The 21,361-nt window shown below is 54.7% G+C and overlaps 1 protein-coding gene across 1 annotated transcript; it reads left to right on the top strand.

The window, feature by feature from the left end:
- Positions 1 to 1,922: 1,922 nt before the first annotated feature.
- Positions 1,923 to 13,510, top strand: LOC104384070 (M-phase inducer phosphatase 2). Its single transcript, XM_086612010.1, is given in 23 exon segments — positions 1,923 to 2,082; positions 3,667 to 3,746; positions 7,728 to 7,876; positions 8,136 to 8,263; positions 8,921 to 8,972; positions 10,054 to 10,095; positions 10,324 to 10,360; positions 10,488 to 10,565; positions 10,643 to 10,762; positions 10,973 to 11,095; positions 11,233 to 11,307; positions 11,522 to 11,627; positions 11,630 to 11,704; positions 11,793 to 11,911; positions 12,227 to 12,289; positions 12,392 to 12,455; positions 12,458 to 12,489; positions 12,747 to 12,791; positions 12,793 to 12,881; positions 12,997 to 13,039; positions 13,041 to 13,109; positions 13,367 to 13,388; positions 13,391 to 13,510. Coding segments are annotated over 23 exon segments (1,887 nt in total). The 3' UTR covers positions 13,507 to 13,510.
- The last annotated feature ends 7,851 nt before the right edge of the window (positions 13,511 to 21,361 follow it).

The raw sequence follows: 21,361 nt of genomic DNA, 5'->3' as shown, positions 1-21,361 counted from the left end.
CAGTTCCCCATTTAACCATGCAGGTCTCTTGGTACCCTTTCTTGACTTCCTACCTGTTGGGATGCCCCGGTCTTGAGCTCGGAAGAGGAGGTCCTTGAAGGCTAACCAACTATCTTGGGCCCGTTTACCTTCTAGTACTCTGCCCCATGGGATTTCTCCTAGCAATTGTTTGAAAAGATCAAAGTTGGCCCTACTGAAGTCCAGGGTTCTAGTTCTGCTAGGTATTCTCTTCCTGCCACATGAGATCCTGAACTCCACCATTTCATGGTCACTACAACCAAGGCTACCCTCGACCTTCAGCGCTTCAACCAGACCCTCCTTCTTAGTGAGAATAAGATCCAGCAGCACTCCTCTCCTAGTAGGCTCATCCACCATTTGCATCAGGAAGTTATCATCAATGCACTGAAGGAACCTCCTGGACTGTGGATGGCTGGCTGAGTAGGCCTTCCAGCAGCAGGGCCTACAGGAAAGCTGGAGAGGGACTTTTTACAAGGGCGTGTAGTGATAGGACAAGGGGTAATGGATTTAAACTGAAAGAGGGGAGATTTTGATTAGATATAAGGAAGAAATTTTTCACTCAGAGGGTAGTGAGGCCCTGGAACAGGTTGCCCAGAGAAGTTGTGGATGCCCCATCCCTGGAAGTGTTCAAGGCCAGGTTGGGTGAGGCTTTGGGCAACCTGGTGTAGTGGAGAGTTTCCCTGCACATGGCAGGGGGGTTGGAACTAGGTGATCTTTGAGGTCCCTTCCAACTCTAACCATTCTATGATTCTATGATTCTATGATTCTGTATCAGGAAAGTTGAAGTCCCCCATGACAACCAGCATGTGCATTTGGGAGACTGCTGTCAGCTGCCTGTAGAAGGCCTCATCAACTTCCTTATCCTGATCTGGTGGTCTGTAATAGACACCAATAACAGTATCACACATTGCTCTATTGCCGTTTTTTCCCCCTCTCTCTTCCAGTACTCCCGCTCTCGGAGTACTATCTCTCTCTCTCCTCCCCTCTCTATTTCGGGGCCTCGCATTCGTCTGGGATTGCAGCTCCGGGATGAGACGGGCTTTGCATAAGAGGGGGTGGTGAGCATCTACACTGTGTATTAAATCATCTGTATTAAATTGTTTTTATCTCAACCCGCGCGTTTTCCCGTTTCTCCTTTAATTCTCTCCCTCATCCCTAGGACTGAGGGAGGGTGAGTGAGTGACTGTGTAGGGTTTGGTCGCCGGAGTGGCCTAACCCACGACAGTCTTAATTGGCGTCCAATGTGGGACTCAAAGGGGTTGAGATAACGAAAGTAAATTGCTGTGATTCGCCATTGTGCTTTTCCCACATGTTGCTGGCCGTAATATTGTTTGTTATGCTTTCATACATATTACCAGACATTTATAATTTATTGCCTTATATGCTATCAGGTGGAATGTTTATGCGGTTTTCTGGCTCTGGGTCTTGGACCGGCATGAAAAGTATGTTATCGGTAATTAAGGGTTTTGCTATACTGCACTGTTAACGCTGATAAGATCATCGGTTCTGGGACCGGCTCCTTCTCTGCGTTCGGTGATGCAGAGGGGGATGGTGATGTGGAGCTCGTTTATTAATTTTTGAGCATCATCTGGTGGATATCATTGACAACTATACCGGTGACTTTTCATTTACAAAATCTTATGTCGATTTTGATAATGCTGAACATCATTGGAATAATTTAACCGGTTTGATTTTGCTGCAAGGTCTCCTGAATACGTGTTTAATTATATTTATATTCAAAGTCAATCGACCATTTAGGGGTGTATACCAATTTATTTCTCGTGTTGTTTTGCTTGCCATCTCGGCCATGACAAGCACTACAGCTACTCAGACTACAACAGTATCAGTTGCCCCCGTAAGGAAAAGAAGATGTATAAAAAAGTTAAAACATGGAGAAGACGATGATGACGGAGAGCCAGGGCCATCAAAGCAACCAGGTGACGAACAGCAAGCAAGGCCATCAGAACAACCAGACAAAGAAGAGCAACCAGAGCCATCAGGATGAATCGCTGGAAGGGCTAAAAATGCAGAACTGGGAGCTGCTAAACTTAAAGAAGGAGCGAGGCCCGTTAGGATAAATAATGTCCTTTGAAATTGGAAGACAGGCAAGAAGTGAAAACATTGTAGAAGAATTTATGAAATTTGGATTACTGATTGAGTGCTCCTCAGAATATTTTGCCTGTCAGAAAGCCCAATGACAAAACCTATTGATGAGTACAGGACGAAAAATCAGATAGCTGAGGATTTGTATCCGATAGTGGCAAACCCCTACACTTTATTGACTAGTTTAAAAGAAACCTATGAATGTCTTCAAGTATTAGATCTGAAAAATGCATTCTTTTGCCTCACCTTGGCCCCTGAAAGCCACAAGTTACTTGCTTTTGAATGGGAAAACCCTGATTCAGGATGGAAAACCCAAGGAACTTGGACAGTGTTACCCCAAGGATTTAAGAATAGTCCTACTACCTTTGGAAAACAATTAGCTAAGGAGCTAGAGACCTGGGAGGGACCTACAGGAAATGGAACTCTTCTGCAATATGTAGATGATATTTTGATAGCCGCAGAAAGAGAAGAAGAATGCAAAAATTGGACTGTGAGTTCACTAAATTTCCTAGGACTAACTGGTTATTGAGTTTAGTTACACAAAGCCCAGATCCTGAAAAAAAGAAGTGATCTACCCAGGATTCACGATTTCCAAAAGATAGACAACTCAGGAATGACCGAAAAGCCATTTGCAGGACTCCAGAGCCGACTACGGTAAAATAACGTCGAACCTTCTTGGGAATGACAGGTCGGTGTCGTCTATGGAGTTATAATTATGGACTCTTAGTTAAACCTCTACATGAACTATTGAAAATTAGTCAGACACAAATAACTTGGACTGGTAAGGCCAAAAGGCCATTCCAAGAACTGAAACTGGAACTGATGAGGGCACCAGCTTTGGGTCTGCCTGATGTAACAAAATCCTTTTGGCTGTTCTCCTATGAGACAAGGGGTGGCTTTAGGAATTTTGGCTCAGAACCTGGGTCCCTGGGTCAGAAGCTGTGGCATACTTCTCCAAGCCATTGGATGGACTAAGCAAAGGATGGCCAGGATGCTTTTGGGCAGTGGCTGCTAAGGCATCTAAGAAGCATGAAAATTCAAAAGATAACCGTGCACACTTCTCATACTGTAACCTTTGTTTCAGAACAAAAAGGAGGACACTGGCTTTCCCCATCGAGATTCCTAAAGTATGAAGGAGTTCTGACAGAACAAGATGCTTCCTTTCACCTTTAGAGGGAACAGACCATACCTGGTATAGGGATGGGAGCAGCTTTGTGAAGAATGGAGTCCGAAAGGCCAGGTACGCGGTGACAACAACAGATGAGGTACACTTGACAACAGTCAAAATCCCTCCCAAAAGGTACATCGGCACAGAGGGTGGAGATAATGGCATTGGTGAGAGCACTGGAGCACTTACTGAAGGACGGCAAATAAATCTATGGACAGATTCAAGTATGCCTTTGGTGTAGTACATGCTCACGGAGCGATGTGGAAAAAATGAGGACTTTTAACCACACAAGGAAAAGGTATTAAACATGCAGAGATGATATTGCGATTTTTAGAAGCAGTTCGACTTCCGGTAGCTGTGGCCATCATGCATTGTAGGGGACATCAAAAAGGTGACACTGACAAGGAGGCGGGTAACGAATTGGCTGATTATAAGGCGAGGCAAGCAGCGGAACAAGGTGAGGTATGAAGTTGGATCCCTGAAAAATCTTTATTGCTACCTGAAATAGTAGAATATGATGAAAAAGATAAAAAGCTTATCGAAGTTTTAAAAGCTATGGTTAATCCAAGATGGGCAACAGTAGGGGACAATCGAGTAAAAATTCCCTTTAGAATACTATGGACATTTATCATAAGAGTTGAGCATGGCAAAACTCATTGGGAAACAGAAGCTTTACACAATTCTCTCTCTAAGCAAATAATAGCCCAAAGTTTATTTCAAACTGAGAAAAACGTGGCTTCAATTCATTGTAGACGTACTTGGTGCAGCCCAAAAGAATGTCTCTTTAGCTCTCTGTTGCATCCAAGCTCAATTGTGGATCCAGTCCTCAACAACCATGATTATAAAGGAAGGTGAAGAATGCACCTCACCCAACGAAATTTGGAAAGTGATTTGGGACAAGGAAAAAATTCCAGTCTTGCTGGTGGCTAGTTAATTTTACTTATGACACCAAAAATGATAACGTTACAGCCTTTGTGTTAACTACAAACAATGCTTTGGTGCTTATACTATTCACCCAATCATTGCCTTAAGATTGAGTCACAACGGAACCATACTATACCTGCTAGAACATAGAGTGTGGGCACGAAAGAGTGAGAATAAATGGCAAACTATTGACACTAGCACACGTGTTGTGCAAGGGCAACAAGGATTCATTTGTGAAAGTAACACCAGCAGAGCTCAAAACATTTGTCTTGACACTGAACAGAACGTTTGTCATTTTGAGATACATCCTGACAAAAACTCTAAACCTGTACTTGTATATCTAGGTAATGGATGTGTTTGCATAAGAACATTATCTACTAAAATGGAATTACGGGAAGTTATCAGAAATACGAATGACCACTCTAACCTTTGTATCTGTAATTTTGTAACTATCACAGGATGTGATTTTACTTATTTAGCTCTTATCACGTCGTATCAACTTCTAAAATCTAACTATACGTTGTATCATGACCTGCTGCCTACCCCTACTGGAATGAACTTACCGTTGCTGAAAAGACTGGTACAACACGAAGACTTAAGACGATTGCTGAAGCAAGCCTGAGAAAATGGACAAAAAACTCTGATAACTGTCCATCACGACGCTGAAGAAATACACCGCATCCTGGAAAGACTGAAGAAAGAAGGAGAACACCATTGGTGGGATATTTGTGTAGATTACTCATCATTGGCAACTGAAGTGTTGAACTTTATTAATATATACTTTGCTTGTAGTACTGGTGGCAGTAAAAGTATTAAAAATTGTAAACCTTATCTTCTGGTAAAAATTAACCAAATTGACTAGAAGCGTTGGGGTGCAACCAACAGTTCTTAAATCTGAACAATATGGACTTTTGCGAAAGAATTCACAAGGACAAAGTAAAGGGAAGAATTGTCAGGCTACTAGGAAGGAGGTAAAATTTTTAGTGTAGGAATTTCATAAAGGATTTAGCAGGCGATTTACACGTAACTCAGAAACATAACGAGATGAGCAACCTGGAAGCCGCCGAAAGAGATTACAAGGGAGATGCGTTATCCAGAACTTTCCTTGAAGAAAACATCCCAGAGAACGGACAAATCTTGTTTACATATTTTTCGGAGTTATGAATACGCACAGCAGTGACATGTAGAAAAGGTATTTGTGGCAGGGGGAGATACAAACCCTGCACACTAAACCTAACCCTAAACCTAATAAACAAACCATAACCCTAATGCCCTAACCCTAACTCTGTCCCTAATATCATAATTCTAAGGCTGACCCAAAAACTAACCCGACCACTAACCCTGTCCCTAAGTACCCCAAACCCTAACCCTAACCCTAATTTCCAGAACCCTAACCTTAACTCCTACCGCCAACCCTAACCCTAACCCACAAACCCTAATACCCGAATCCTATTCCTAACCCTAATACCCTAACCCTTACCCTTCCCTAATACCCTAACACTAAACCTAACCCTAACCCTAACGACCCCTAACCCTAATCCTAAACCTGACAGCCCCTAAGCCTAAGCCTAAGCCTAACTCTTACCCTACACTAATACTCTAACAATAAATCTAACCCCTAAACCTAACCCTAACCCTAAAGGCCCCTAACCCTAAACCTAACACCCCTAACCCTAACCCTAAACCTAATGCCTAACGCCTTGCATGGGCTCTGGGACAGCAAGATCTGGCCACTACGGGGGTGTCTTAGGAGCCAGTGGGGACAGTCGGGAGCTGCCCAGGGAGGTGGTTGAGTCCCCATCCCTGGATGTGTTTAAGAATAGGGTGGATGATCTACTTGAGGATATGGTTTAATGGGGATTAGGGATGGTTGGACTCGATGATCTCTAAGGTCTTTTCCAACCTAGAAATCTATGAATCTATGAATCTATGAGCGCTGCCCCCTCCCCTGCCCCTGCTCCAGCTGGGGAGGGTGTCTCCCCCATCGGCCACCCTCTCCTCCTTTCTTTTCCCCTCTGAAAGGAAAGAATGGGGCTGGGGACAATGGGCGACAGGCCTGGACGGCCGCCCAGGCTGTAGCCGCCCTGCACATTCCTGGGCTGTTCGCTGTCAGAAAGCCCCTGCTGGGCTGGAGACCCCACCCTGGGCAGACAGACGGGACGGAGGTCTGTGTCTGGGCTGGGGGGGGACCAGGATGGGGGACAGGGCACTGGGTTTGGGTTTCAGGCAGCACCGTGGCCCGGTGGCACATGGCACATGGCTTTGGCACTGGTGGGGGTCTGAGCTGGGAGGAGTGTGGGGGGGACCTCAAGGAACAGTGGGGTGAGGGGCAGCGTAGGAGGCTGTGGGAAGGAGCATTTTGACTTTTTCCCGGGGGCTGGGGTGAGTAGCGTGGCCCTGGACTGGATGCGGAGGGGGGTGGTGGTGTGCAGCGTGGGCCCCTGCCCTTCCCAACGTGAGGCTGGCCCCCAGTGTGACCCTGCACCCCAGCACCTGCCACCCGCTCTGGGCCCAGGAGCTGGCACATGGCTGAGGAATGGGGATGGGGGGGTGCAGGAGGGGCCCATGTCCAGACACTGGACCCCCCCAGGGCCGCACTGTCACCCACACACCCATGTCCGCCCTTGCACACTCACCGTGCACCCTCCCTAGATGTGCACTCCACCATGCAGCCTCCCAGCCACGTGCACCCCCAGCCATGCACCGCTCCATGTCCCCCAGCCGGGCACCCTTCTGTGCTCCCCACCTCCAGCCATACCCCCACTCTCGTGCCCCCCGGCCATGCACCTCTCCACGTCCCCCAGCCATGTCCACTCCATGCCCCCAGCCACTCACCCCCCCCACATTTAACACTCCGGCTCATGCCCCTCACCTAATTTGAGTAATGTGCCCCCACCTGGCTGTGCATCTCCCTCTGGCTGTGCCCCTCCCCCCCGTGCCTTGCCCCCACTTTGGGCTGTGACCCCCAGCCATGTCCCCGCACTTGGACCTGTCTCCCTCCACGTCCACCCCCCCGGCCATGCCTCACTCCGTATGTTGTCCCCCCAGCTGTGCACCCCCGCCCCGTGCTTTGCCCCCACTTTGGGCTGTGCCGCCCAGCCAAGACCCCTCCCAGATGTGTCTCTCCCCCATGTCCCCCCCCACCCCCGGCCACACCTCCCCCTGTATGTCCCCCCCACGGACGTGCCTCCCCCCTTGCCCCCCCACTCGGGGGCCGTACGCCGCCGCCACGGCCCCGCCCCCGCCCCCTGCCGCGCCCCCGGCCATGCCCCACCCCACCGCCGCGCGTGGCCGGTGGCCCCGCCCCGCGGGCCGGTCCGGGCCACCCCATTGGCTCCCGCCGCGCCGCTCCCCTGTTATTTTCGAATATAAATAGGGCCGGTGGGAGGCGCGCGCCCGGGCGCGATCGTCCAACCGCTCACCGGAGCGGCCCCGGTGGCGGACACAGCGCCGCTCCGCTCGGGGAGGGAACGCGCGTAGAGATCCGGACAGCTCTGTATTTTATTGGTTTTAGCTGGTCTTTAAGCTGATTTGCCGCACCCGCATGGCGGTGCGGAGCGGCCTCGGCCGCCGGGGGCTGCCCGGGCTGGCGGCGGGGTGGGGGGGGATGTCCCCGGTCACCACGCTGGCGCTGGACATGGACAACCTGGCGGGGCTGGGCAGGTGAGCAGGACTGGTGGGGGGTTTGGAGGCTGTCCCGCGCATGGCTCTTGCTGCCGGGCACGGGGCACACTGGTAGCCCCATGTGGGGCTCCGAGCAGCCAGTACTAAGCCCGGTGTGGCACTCTGCCATGGAGGGATTAAGACGTTTTGGGACCCCCCTGCAGCTGCTCCTGCCTTCCTCCTTCAGGAAGGGGGTGAATGGCATCCCGGGTGCCGGGGGGTCCCCTGGGGCTGACTCCCCACCTTGCCCTGCCTGCAGCCACTGGGACACCCCGAAGCGGTGGGTCGCTGGGCTCTCCTTCCAGAGCCAGTGGTCTCGGCTGTCTCAAGAGTCAGTGGCCTCGGACTCCTCCCGGGACTCTGTCTCCTCCGAATCCTCGGATGTGGGTGAGTGATGGGTGCTGCTGTGCCTGCCCCCGCCTCCAGTGGGACGTGCGGAGGGAGCTGTGACATTGCGGGAGGGGGTTCTCATGGCAGTCGGGTGGAGGGTATCTGGGGAGGGGGCCTGGGCGAGTGGCTGGAGAGGCGGAGAGGGGGCTGGGGGCTTTGTGGGGTGCACATGGGAGCTGGGCCCCGCTCTGAGTCACTCCTGCTGAGTGCTCAGCCCATGCCTGCTTCAAACTGGGACTTTCTTCCCAGTGCTTCTGACTGCGGCCTCTTCCCTATGGGGGACAATGGGCAAGAGCCCCCAGCCCCACTCCCCAGGGGGCTTGGCTGTGGACCACCCCAGCAGGTTCCTGGCTCAGGGTGACATGGGGCATCCTGGCCGGGATGGGTGCTGCCAGGGTCAGTGCTATCCCCCATGCCATGTTGAGGGGCTGGATGAGGGCCCCCCATGAGCACACAGTGGGTACTGCTGGCGGTGGCCCCCTCCCCTGCGCTGCCTGGAGCAGTGGGGAAGCACAGCTGGGACACGGGGGGCTTCTCTGCCTGGCCCCATCCTGCAAAGCACCCCGCGGGAGCAATGCTGGCAGGACATGGCTTGGACCCCAATGGGGTCTGATTTCCCCCTCCCGGTGCTACTCCTGCCCCTTGTTGCTGCAGGAGTGGGGCTGGAATCCCCCACGCAGGAGGACCCTGCGGCGCTGGAGGAAGTGTGAGTACCCTGTATTCCCCCTGGGGGGTCCCCCCCTCACCCTCCCATGGGCAGTGGGGGACTGCCTGCAGTGCCCCCTCTCAGCTTGTGCTTCCAGCTGTGGCCCCCGCAATTTAATTTTTGGGGAGGGGTGAGAAACCACCCTGCACTGGGGAGAAGTGGGGATGTTGGTGCTGGTGCTTGGCATGGTCCCCGTGAGGGCGGGGGGGGTCTGGCAGCGGGGTGCAGGCAGGAAGCCCGCACGGTGCTGCTGTGCCACGGTTGGGCCAAATCCTCTTCCGGGCTGCGCTGGCGGGGCTGACTGGCTGCCGGCTCGCTGCCTTGCCATGCAGTGGGGCAACGGTGCTGAGCACCCCCTGCCTCCCTGGGGAGCCTTGGGGTGCTGTTGCAGCAGCCCATGGAGGAGGGTGCAGGGTTCAGCTGAGAGCAAAGCTCTGCAGCGTGGCCCTGTGCAGAGGTGAGGGGCTCTGCCTGCCCCCCCTGCCACTGGATTATGGCACCCGAGCCCCCACTATGCTGGTGCCGTGTCAGTGGCGTTGCCCACCCCCATACCCAGCCCTGGCCATTGGCTGAGCCTGGCCCCACCAGATGTGCTGGGTGAATGAGTAACTGGGGGCAGATGGTGGGGCTGGGGCAGCCAGATGTGCGTGGAATGTGCCAGTCCCCGTCCCGCCATGGCGTGCTGCCGGTGTGGCCATATGGCTGCTGGCCAGCAGTCCCAGCACCCCCGCCGTGGGCAGATTTACATACAGGCGGGAGAGCGGGTGATGCTGTTGCTGGCTTTGTCTGGGTGCAGAGTGAGGTCAGCCGGGTGCCCCAGACCACCCCGGTGTGCTGCCCACCCCCCAGCCCTGGACTGGGGTCCCCAGCCTAAAACCAGCAGTGTCCAGATGGGGCTTGAACCCGTTGTGGGGCTCAAAGCCCTGGTTGCTTCGGTGCTCCTACCTCAGGGGGCTGCTGGCCCCTGCGTGGGGTGGGGGCACTGTAAGGGCTGGGGCTGCCCATCCCCAGGGCTCCTGGGCAGCCAGGGCTGGGGTGCAGGGCTCGATCGCCCCTAACCCTGGCTCACCTCTCTCTGCAGCTTCGAGAAAGTGATCCTGGAGTCTGGGAGAGCTCCCAAAGAGTAAGTGAACGGGCTTCTGTCCCTGCGCCCCTCCCACAGTCCAGATCAGGCCATCAGTGTTGCTTTGTGCCTGGAGGAGCTGCTTCCCCAGGGTCCTTTGGGGGCTGCGACAGCTCCAGGGAGGTCTCACCCCAGTGTGAGGGGACTGGGGGGGCTGTGCCAGCCCCCATGGGATGCCATTGGGCCAGGGGCAGCCTCTCTCATTCAATCCTTTCCTGCTTCTTGCAGCAATAAGCTCCTTGCCCAGAGGATCCACTCGCTGTCGGTAAGTCCCAGGGGCTCTGCAGGGCTGAGTGGAGGGAGGCTGCATCCTGCTGAGCTGGGAGGAGGAGGATGGAGGTCAGGAGGGCAGGGGCTGTGCAGCACCGCTCACTTCATGGCCTGCCCTGCAGACCCTGGGTGCCAGCCCGGTCCTGAAGAGCATCTCCCACTCCTGGGAGTTCAATGGCTGCAGGGAGACCAAGGACAAGGTGAGGGGGGCAGTGAGGCTGCGGGGGAGCTGGGGAAGGGGCAGGGGGATGCTGACGCTGTGCCCCCATCACGGCAGGAGGGGTTTGTCTTCAAGAAGCCGCAGAGGCCAGACCAGCGCAGCCAGCTGCCCACCGGCAATGGGGCTGCACGGAGGGAGCCCTTCACCCGGAGACTCAGCTCTGTGCCTGCCCTGCTGGTGAGAGGGGCTGGGGAGCTCTGGGGGAGCACTGGAGGTGGGGGCGGGTGGCGGCTGCTGCTGTTGGGCGGGGACCTGCTGCTCTATATTCCGCGTTTGCCCTGGAGACCCGTGATGTGGGAACTGGGGGGGTGTGGGGACACTCTGTCTCTGAAGGGGGCTGGCCTGAGGCTGGCTCCACTGCTGAGCCGTGGGCCATGTCCTCCCCAGTTTGACACCCCTGAGAAGGAAAATGTCCCCGAGGGCGAGAGCCCTGTCAAACAAGGAGCACTGGTGCAGTATGAGGAGGAGGATGATGGCTTTATGGAGATCCTGGATGAGGAGGAGATGAAGGTAGGGATGGTTCCTCCACCTGCGGGGTTGGGTGGAACCATCCCTGCCCAGGGGGGTGGGAAGCAGCCAATGGGACTTATCTCCTTCACACTCTCCTCTGCCTCTCCCCCATCTCCCTCCCGCTGCTGTTGCAGCAGAGCGATACCAACATGCCGCAGGGGATGGAGAACCTGCTGACTGCGCCGCTGGTGAGGAAGAAGGAGGCAGAGCTGGTACGTCGGAGCCTTAGGGGGTGGATGGAGCCCCAGGCTCCTCCCTGGGGTCTCCGGGGGGGTCTGGGGTTGAGGGTCCCTGGTGAAGGGGCTGGTTGGTGAGCAGCCCCAGCCCCTGGGCATTGTGCAGCCACCAGACCGGGACCCTTGTCCCTCGTGGTGGTGGGGGATGCCAGACCCCGCTGGGCAACAACACGGGCTCTCCGCCACACAGTGTGCCGCCAAGCGCAGCAAGTGCCGGCAGCTCTTCCGCTCGCCCTCGATGCCCAGCAGCGTCGTCAGGCCCATCCTGAAGCGGATAGACCGGCCCCTGGACCAGGACACCCTGTCAAAACCAAGCGGCGGAGGAGCGGGGCTGGTACCCCTGGCGAGGAGGTGGTGGCGGAGCCAGTGTAGGGTGGGGAAGTCTTCAGGGTGAGGTGTCCTTGCTGTGGTCCAGCTCATCCCGCCCTGGCTCTGCTGGGACTGCCGCTAACACCTTGGAGGTGCTTCTGGTTTGTCTCCACAGAAAGTGCGTCTGCAGCGCTCCAAGTCCTTCTGCCACGAGGACATCGAGAACCTGCTGGACAATGATGACCAGGACCTCATCGGGGACTTCTCCAAGGTGGGGCCACGGTGGTGCTGGAGGCCTGGGTGTGCTGTGCCAGGGCAGAAGCCCAAACCCTGCTGGCGGCCCAGGCTTGGGGGGGGGGGGGGGAAGGGGCTTGGGAGGGTGAGAGGGCTTGGGGGCAGGACTGTCCAGCCTGCAGACCTCGTGGCACATGTAGAGTCTGATCAGTGCCCCTCTGCTGCCAGTGCCGTGCCACGGCCATGGCTTCCTTGGGGGAGCAGCCCTTGGGGTCGGGGGGAGTGGGTGACAGCCCCTGCCCTGGGAGATGGCCTGGGATGGATCCTGACCCAGTACCCACCTCTCCTCCAGGCTTACCTCCTGCAGACGGTACAGGGCAAGCACCAGGACCTGAAGTACATTTCCCCGGAAATGGTAAGGGAGCAGCAGCCTCTCCTCGAACCCCTGCCATGGGGCTGCCTGCCTGCCCCCCCCACCTACCACATCCCACTCCTCGGTGACGGGCTCCCCCCACAGATGGTGGCAGTGCTGACGGGGCAGTTCAGCAGCCTCATCGAGAGCTGCGTGATTGTGGACTGCAGGTACCCTATGAGTACGAGGGAGGCCACATCAAGGTGAGCACTGTTGCTGTGCCCCTTGGGGCTTGGGGACAGGGTGGGGACCTCCTGCATGGTGGGGGAAACTCAAACCCATCAAACCTCAGAGGGGCTGAGCCCCTCCAAAGGTGCTGAGCCCCACTGGAAGGAGGAAGGGTGATGGTGCCCCAGTAGATGGGTTGATGCTGGTGGGGGAGGCTGGGGACAGCCTACTGAGGACCCCCAGATTAAATGGGAGGCAGCGGGGGATGAACGTGCCTCCTCTTCCTTCCCAGGGTGCCATCAACCTGCCGATGGAGCAGGATGTGGAGGAGTACCTGCTTGAAGAAGCCCATCGTACCTTTCGATGCCAGCAAGAGGGTGATTGTCATCTTCCACTGCGAGTTCTCCTCTGAGAGAGGGCCCAGGATGTGAGTGGAGGGGTGTGGGTGGGCACTGGGGTTCACCGGACCCCTGGGCATGGCCAGATACTGGCTTGGTGACAATCCCTGTGACAGCCCCTTCTCATCACCTTCTGTCCCACAGGTGCCGGTTCGTCAGGGAGAAGGACCGAGCCTGTAATGAGTACCCCCCACCTCCACTACCCCCGAGCTCTACATTTGAAGGGGGGGTACCGGGAGTTCTTCCCTCAGTACCAGGTGAGCCCCCGCCTTTGCCCTCTGTGTGGGCAGGGAGTCCCTGGCAAGAGAGCAGGGTTGGGGATAGGGGGCGAAACACAGTCTTCCCTCCCCAAACTGCCCGCAGGGGGCAAGGAGGGGTCTAGCTCTGAGCATCCTCCATGAGGATGGCACCTGGAGGGGCAGGGGACCATGCTATGGCATCCTGAGGTTGCCGGCTTTGGCCGTGGGGGGGCTGGGGGCTGCACTGCGGGTGCTGATGGGGCGTGGGTGCCCAGACACACTGTGAGCCCCAGGACTATCCCCCATGCACCATGAGGACTTCAAGGAGGACCTGCGCAAGTTCCGCCTGAAGAGCCGCACCTGGGCGGGCGAGCGTAGCAAGAGAGAGCTCTACAGCCGCCTCAAGGACTTCTGATGGCTCTGGGGGACCCCTGCAGTCCCCCTGTCCACCCTCCTGGGGCTGCCATCAGGCAATATCTCCCAGCCCAAAACCTGGCCGTCCCCAGCCCCCTCCTCTGCTGGGTGCCCTGCATGGCATCGCTGACCCCAGCAGCAGGGTGGGGACAATGGTTGTGGTTTTGCCCCCCAAGGCTTTTATGGGTTTTGCCCCAAATGCGGCTGGGGGCTCTAGCGGGGTGGGGGGTTGGAACGAAGTGGGAGCAGGGGAGGGATGTCTGGGACCTATTCTTCATTCAGACCAGGCCCATAAGTCACTGCCAGGTTCAACCTTCCTCTGGGGTGGCGGGGTGAGGAGGGCAGAACTGTGGTGGGTGCCAGTCTGCTACCCCAGTTCTCCCCCTCACCTGCTGGGACTGGGGCTCAGGGGTTGTGGGGCAGACCCCCAGGCCACCTGCTCCAGCCCCTTCCCCTTGCACCCTGGGCCAGGGGAGGTTGTGCCAGCCCTGGGAAAGCCATGGGCCTGCAGCACTTCCCCCTGCCAATCCCTGGGGAGTCACCTCGCTGGGCAGACCCGGACCTCTTTGGGGCTGGGAGTCCCCCAGTAGGGCTGCAAGCCCCCAGTGGGGCTTAATGGCAGAACTATTGCAGAAAAGCACTTAAACCTTCTTTGCAGCTGGCAGGTGCTACTTGACCCCAGCCCTGGTCCTTCTCTGCTGGCAGGGGCAGAGAGGGGTAGGTGCCTGGGCTGGGGGTGGGCATCTTGTGGGTGCCCTTGTTGTAATAGTCACTGACTGCCTGGGTTTGTTGGGGTTTTTGTTGTTGGTTTGTCTTTTGCCCCCCCCCCCCCGTCTTATTTAAGGTAGTTATTATCTTCTTCTAAGCCAGCTGTGGTAACTTCAGGGGGCAGGAGGGGTTTCACTCCCACCCTGGAGCTGGTCAGGAGTTGGGCTGTGGTGCCCATGGGTAAAGCACTGTGAGCTGGGAAGGGTGGGAAGCAGTTCCTGGGTGGGAGCTGCTGCTATCGGGGCTGTATGTGTCTTGTTGTTTTTGTGTCTTTTCTATGTTCCTGGTTAATAAACCCTCAGGAGGGAGAACAAACCTGTAGCCCTCGCCTGTGACTGCGCTGCACAGCAAAGGGGGCTGTGGGGGGGTGGGTGCCCTCTGATCTCCACCTGCCACTGCCCCCCCCTGCCTGGCATAGCACTGGATCTGGCTGGGCTGGAGGGGTGCGGTGGCTTGGGGAGAGGGGAACAGCTGCTTCCAGGGGAGAGGGGATGGTGGGGCTGGAGGCTGCCCCTGGGAAGGGTGGTTGGCTGGGGGCAAATGCTGACCCTGTTTAGGCTGTCCCTGTGCAGCGGGATGGCAGCAGAATGGCTCCAGCTGGGACAGGGGCTGGTCTGGACCCTGAGCAGGCAGCATGGTGGGGAGGGGGACAGCGCTGCCCCACTCCTGCAAGGCCACCCACAGCCATGGTGGTGCCCGCAGGGCCGGGGGGGGACACAGGGGGCTGGGGGTTATGGCTGGGACCCCTGGGGTCATACACAGGGCAGGAGGAGGTATGGGCTGGAGGGGTGCCTCAGGGTGCTCCTGCGTCCCCGGGCCCTCTACCCCACCCCCCGGGGCGATCCTGCGCCCCCCAGGCTCTGTTTCCTGTGCCACCACATCCCCCCTGCTACCCCTCCCAGCCCGCACTTCCTTCCTGGGCCCCGCCTACCAGCCCTGTCCGCCAATCAGTGCTCCGCCTACGTAGCTTTGACCAATCACGACCCGGTACTCTCAAGCGCAGTGGGTGGGCGCCAAGCTCCCCGCCCTCTCCTGTTGCTCACCAATCCCCGCCACCGCTCTTTTCCACATCAACCAGCCGCTGCCTTCGACATGCTCTGCTGACCAATGGCAACCGGCGGAGGGGCGGGCCGACTCCGCCCCCGCGCCCCCCATGTGACAGGGCGGCGGGCCGGGGTCGCGGAGGTGGTGCCATGGCGCGCGCCTTTTACCGCCGGACGCCACCCCCTGCTGCGTGCTGTACGCGCGCACGTTCGGGACCCCGCAGCCCCCGAGGGGTCCGCCCGGCAGTGCCTCTGCCGCAAAGAGCAGCTTCTGGCCGTGGCCAGGAACTCTCCCCCTACGGGCCCCCTTCCTGGGGATACTGGGGCCCGGTGGGACCCCAGGACCGTGAGTCCCTCCCCCTCCCCACGACACCCAGGGTTGTGGCGCCCCCTCCTTTCTCCCTGGGATCCCTACAGACATGAGACCCCCGTTTCGGGGGCGGGGCGGGGGGTCCTGAGCTTTGCATGACCCCGAGGGCGCTGACACTCCCTGTCTGTGGGTTTCTCCTTTCCTGCGGGGTCTCTGGGCTCCGTGCGACCCCCAGAGCTGGGGGACAGGGCTCGGCAGGACCACGGCCCCAGGAGTCCCGCCGAGCCCTGTCCCCCCCACAAGTCTTAACGTGAGGGTCCCCCCCCCTTTCTCTCCCAGGCGAGTGGCATCCAAGTGACTGCTGCTTCAGTCGTCCTTGGGGCACCCGTCCTCCCCCAAACTACACCAGCTCCAGGACGAACCGCTATCGCTGCAAGACACCCTGGGGGGACAGTTCTCACTAGCCCTTGGCCCTCTAGTGAACACGCAAGAAAACGGGGACTCTGGGCTCTGCCCTTTCCTTAGTCATCTAAAGCAACATTCACTTTCTCATTCATGTAAAGGCCCTGCTCTGAATTCTGAAACATGCAGTGATTCCTCCCAAACCAAAGGTGCTAGGAGGGAAAATCTTGGCTGGTTCTCACTAGCCCTTTGCCATATAGTGAATGAACCAAGAGAATTGGAACTCTGGCCTCTGCCCTTTCCTTAGTCACCTAAAGCAACATTCGCTTTCTCATTGGCGCAAGAGCTCGGCTCTGAATTCTTAAACGTCCAGTGATTCCTTCCACACCAGAGGTGCCAGGAGGGAAAATCTTGGCTGGTTCTCACTGGCCCTTTGCCATCTAGTGAATGCACCAAGAGAACTGGGGCTCTGGCCTATGCTTTTTCCTTAGTCATCTAAAGAAACATTCACTTTCTCATTCTCGCAAAATCCCGACTCCGAATTCACAGAATCACAGAATGTCAGGGATTGGAAGGGACCTCAAAGGATCATCTAGTCCAGTCCGCCTGCTGGAGCAGGATCACCTAGATCAGATCACACAAGTACGTGTCCAGGCGGGTTTTAAACATCTCCAGAGAAGGAGACTCCACAACCTCTCTGGGCAGCCTGTTCCAGTGTTCTTTTACCCTTACTGGGAAGAAGTTCTTCCTCATGTTTAAGCGGAACCTCCTATGTTCCGGCTTATATCCATTTCCCCTTGTCCTATCATTGGATGCCACTGAGAAGAGCCTGGCTCCATCCTCATGACAATCACCCTTTACATATTTATAAACATTAATGAGGTCCCCCCTCAGTCTCCTCTTCTCCAAGCTAAAGAGACCCAGCTCCCTCAGCCTTTCCTCATAAGGGAGATGCTCCACACCCTTCATCATCTTTGTGGCCCTGCGCTGGACTCTCTCAAGCAGTTCCTTGTCCTTCTTGAACTGAGGGGCCCAGTACTGGACACAATATTCCAGATGCGGCCTCACCAGGGCAGAGCAGAGGGGAAGGAGAACCTCTCTCGACCTACTAACCACACCCCTTCTAATACACCCCAGGACGCCATTGGCCTTCTTGGCCACAAGGGCACATTGCTGGCTCATGGTCATCCTGCTGTCCACCAGGACCCCCAGGTCCCTTTCCCCTGTGCTGTTCCCCAACAGTTCAGTCCCCAACTTGTACTGGTACATGGGGTTGTTCTTACCCAGATGCAAGACTCCACGCTTGCCCTTGTTGTATTTCATTAAATTTCTCCCCGCCCAACTCTCCAGCCTGTCCAGGTCTCTCTGACTGGCAGCACAGCCTTTAGGTGTGTCAGCCACTCCTTCCAGTTTAGTGTCATCAGCAAACTTGCTGACCATGCACTCTATTCCCTCAGCCAAGTCATTGATGAATATGTTGAACAATACTGGTCCCAGTACTGACCCCTGAGGGACTCCACTGGATACAGGCCTCCAACTGGACTCTGTCCCATTGACCACTACTCTCTGGCTTCTATCCTTCGGCCAGTTCACAATCCACCTCACTACCCGATCATCCAGACCACACCTCCTCAGTTTAGCTGCGAGGATGCCGTGGGAGACTGTGTCAAATGATTTACTGAAGGCAAGATAGACCACATCCACTGCTCTACCATCATCCACCCACTGGGTGACGTCCTCATAAAAGGCTATCAGGTTTGTCAAGCACGACTTCCCCTTAGTGAAGCCATGTCGACTGCCCCTAATGACCCTCTTATCCTTGATATGCCTAGAGACAGCACCAAGGATAAGTTGTTCCATTGTCTTTCCAGGGATGGAGGTGAGACTGACCGGTCTACAGTTACCTGGGTCTTCCTTCTTGCCCTTTTTGAAGACCGGCGTGACATTTGCTTTCCTCCAGTCCTCAGGCACCTCTCCCGTTCCCCACAATTTAGCAAACATGATGACGAGTGGCCTGGCAATGACATCCACCAGCTCCCTCAGCACCTGTGGGTGCATCCCATCAGGACCCATGGATTTATGGGTGGCCAGGTTGCTTAACTGGTCCCTAACCAAGACCTCATCAACCAGGGTAGACGACTCCTCTATTCTGACTTCCTCAGGAGCCTCAGGGTTCCGGGGCTCATCAGGATAGCCTCCAGCAGTACAGACTGAGGCAAAGAAGGCATTCAGTAACTCTGCCTTCTTCTTATCCTGTGTCACCAGGGCACCCTCCTCATTCACCAGTGGGCCTACATTGCCTCTAGTGTTAGTTTTATCTGCAGTGTATTTGAAGAAGCCCTTTCTGTTGTCTTTGACCTTTCTTGCAAGGTTTAATTCCAAGGAGGTCTTAGCTTTCTTCGTTTCCTCCCTACATCTTCTGTCAGCAGACCTATATTCCTCCCAAGTGGCCTGCCCCTCCTTCCACGATCTGTACACTCTCTTTTTCCACTTGAGTTTGCCCAACAGTTCCCCATTTAACCATGCAGGTCTCTTGGTACCCTTTCTTGACTTCCTACCTGTTGGGATGCCCCGGTCTTGAGCTCGGAAGAGGAGGTCCTTGAAGGCTAACCAACTATCTTGGGCCCGTTTACCTTCTAGTACTCTGCCCCATGGGATTTCTCCTAGCAATTGTTTGAAAAGATCAAAGTTGGCCCTACTGAAGTCCAGGGTTCTAGTTCTGCTAGGTATTCTCTTCCTGCCACATGAGATCCTGAACTCCACCATTTCATGGTCACTACAACCAAGGCTACCCTCGACCTTCAGCGCTTCAACCAGACCCTCCTTCTTAGTGAGAATAAGATCCAGCAGCACTCCTCTCCTAGTAGGCTCATCCACCATTTGCATCAGGAAGTTATCATCAATGCACTGAAGGAACCTCCTGGACTGTGGATGGCTGGCTGAGTAGGCCTTCCAGCAGCAGGGCCTACAGGAAAGCTGGAGAGGGACTTTTTACAAGGGCGTGTAGTGATAGGACAAGGGGTAATGGATTTAAACTGAAAGAGGGGAGATTTTGATTAGATATAAGGAAGAAATTTTTCACTCAGAGGGTAGTGAGGCCCTGGAACAGGTTGCCCAGAGAAGTTGTGGATGCCCCATCCCTGGAAGTGTTCAAGGCCAGGTTGGGTGAGGCTTTGGGCAACCTGGTGTAGTGGAGAGTTTCCCTGCACATGGCAGGGGGGTTGGAACTAGGTGATCTTTGAGGTCCCTTCCAACTCTAACCATTCTATGATTCTATGATTCTATGATTCTGTATCAGGAAAGTTGAAGTCCCCCATGACAACCAGCATGTGCATTTGGGAGACTGCTGTCAGCTGCCTGTAGAAGGCCTCATCAACTTCCTTATCCTGATCTGGTGGTCTGTAATAGACACCAATAACAGTATCACACATTGCTCTATTGCCGTTTTTCCCCCTCTCTCTTCCAGTACTCCCGCTCTCGGAGTACTATCTCTCTCTCTCCTCCCCTCTCTATTTCGGGGCCTCGCATTCGTCTGGGATTGCAGCTCCGGGATGAGACGGGCTTTGCATAAGAGGGGGTGGTGAGCATCTACACTGTGTATTAAATCATCTGTATTAAATTGTTTTTATCTCAACCCGCGCGTTTCCCGTTTCTCCTTTAATTCTCTCCCTCATCCCTAGGACTGAGGGAGGGTGAGTGAGTGACTGTGTAGGGTTTGGTCGCCGGAGTGGCCTAACCCACGACAGTCTTAATTGGCGTCCAATGTGGGACTCAAAGGGGTTGAGATAACGAAAGTAAATTGCTGTGATTCGCCATTGTGCTTTTCCCACATGTTGCTGGCCGTAATATTGTTTGTTATGCTTTCATACATATTACCAGACATTTATAATTTATTGCCTTATATGCTATCAGGTGGAATGTTTATGCGGTTTTCTGGCTCTGGGTCTTGGACCGGCATGAAAAGTATGTTATCGGTAATTAAGGGTTTTGCTATACTGCACTGTTTAACGCTGATAAGATCATCGGTTCTGGGACCGGCTCCTTCTCTGCGTTCGGTGATGCAGAGGGGGATGGTGATGTGGAGCTCGTTTATTAATTTTTGAGCATCATCTGGTGGATATCATTGACAACTATACCGGTGACTTTTCATTTACAAAATCTTATGTCGATTTTGATAATGCTGAACATCATTGGAATAATTTAACCGGTTTGATTTTGCTGCAAGGTCTCCTGAATACGTGTTTAATTATATTTATATTCAAAGTCAATCGACCATTTAGGGGTGTATACCAATTTATTTCTCGTGTTGTTTTGCTTGCCATCTCGGCCATGACAAGCACTACAGCTACTCAGACTACAACAGTATCAGTTGCCCCCGTAAGGAAAAGAAGATGTATAAAAAGTTAAAACATGGAGAAGACGATGATGACGGAGAGCCAGGGCCATCAAAGCAACCAGGTGACGAACAGCAAGCAAGGCATCAGAACAACCAGACAAAGAAGAGCAACCAGAGCCATCAGGATGAATCGCTGGAAGGGCTAAAAATGCAGAACTGGGAGCTGCTAAACTTAAAGAAGGAGCGAGGCCCGTTAGGATAAAATAATGTCCTTTGAAATTGGAAGACAGGCAAGAAGTGAAAAACATTGTAGAAGAATTTATGAAATTTGGATTACTGATTGAGTGCTCCTCAGAATATTTTGCCTGTCAGAAAGCCCAATGACAAAACCTATTGATGAGTACAGGACGAAAAATCAGATAGCTGAGGATTTGTATCCGATAGTGGCAAACCCCTACACTTTATTGACTAGTTTAAAAGAAACCTATGAATGTCTTCAAGTATTAGATCTGAAAAATGCATTCTTTTGCCTCACCTTGGCCCCTGAAAGCCACAAGTTACTTGCTTTTGAATGGGAAAACCCTGATTCAGGATGGAAAACCCAAGGAACTTGGACAGTGTTACCCCAAGGATTTAAGAATAGTCCTACTACCTTTGGAAAACAATTAGCTAAGGAGCTAGAGACCTGGGAGGGACCTACAGGAAATGGAACTCTTCTGCAATATGTAGATGATATTTTGATAGCCGCAGAAGAGAAGAAGAATGCAAAAATTGGACTGTGAGTTCACTAAATTTCCTAGGACTAACTGGTTATTGAGTTTAGTTACACAAAGCCCAGATCCTGAAAAAAAGAAGTGATCTACCCAGGATTCACGATTTCCAAAAGATAGACAACTCAGGAATGACCGAAAAGCCATTTGCAGGACTCCAGAGCCGACTACGGTAAAATAACGTCGAACCTTCTTGGGAATGACAGGTCGGTGTCGTCTATGGAGTT

This window comes from Tauraco erythrolophus, chromosome 5 (assembly GCF_009769465.1).
Source record: "Tauraco erythrolophus isolate bTauEry1 chromosome 5, bTauEry1.pri, whole genome shotgun sequence".
Lineage (NCBI taxonomy): Eukaryota > Metazoa > Chordata > Aves > Musophagiformes > Musophagidae > Tauraco > Tauraco erythrolophus.
The sequence above is the reverse complement of the archived record's forward strand: the minus strand, read 5'-3'. Positions and strand labels throughout refer to the sequence as shown.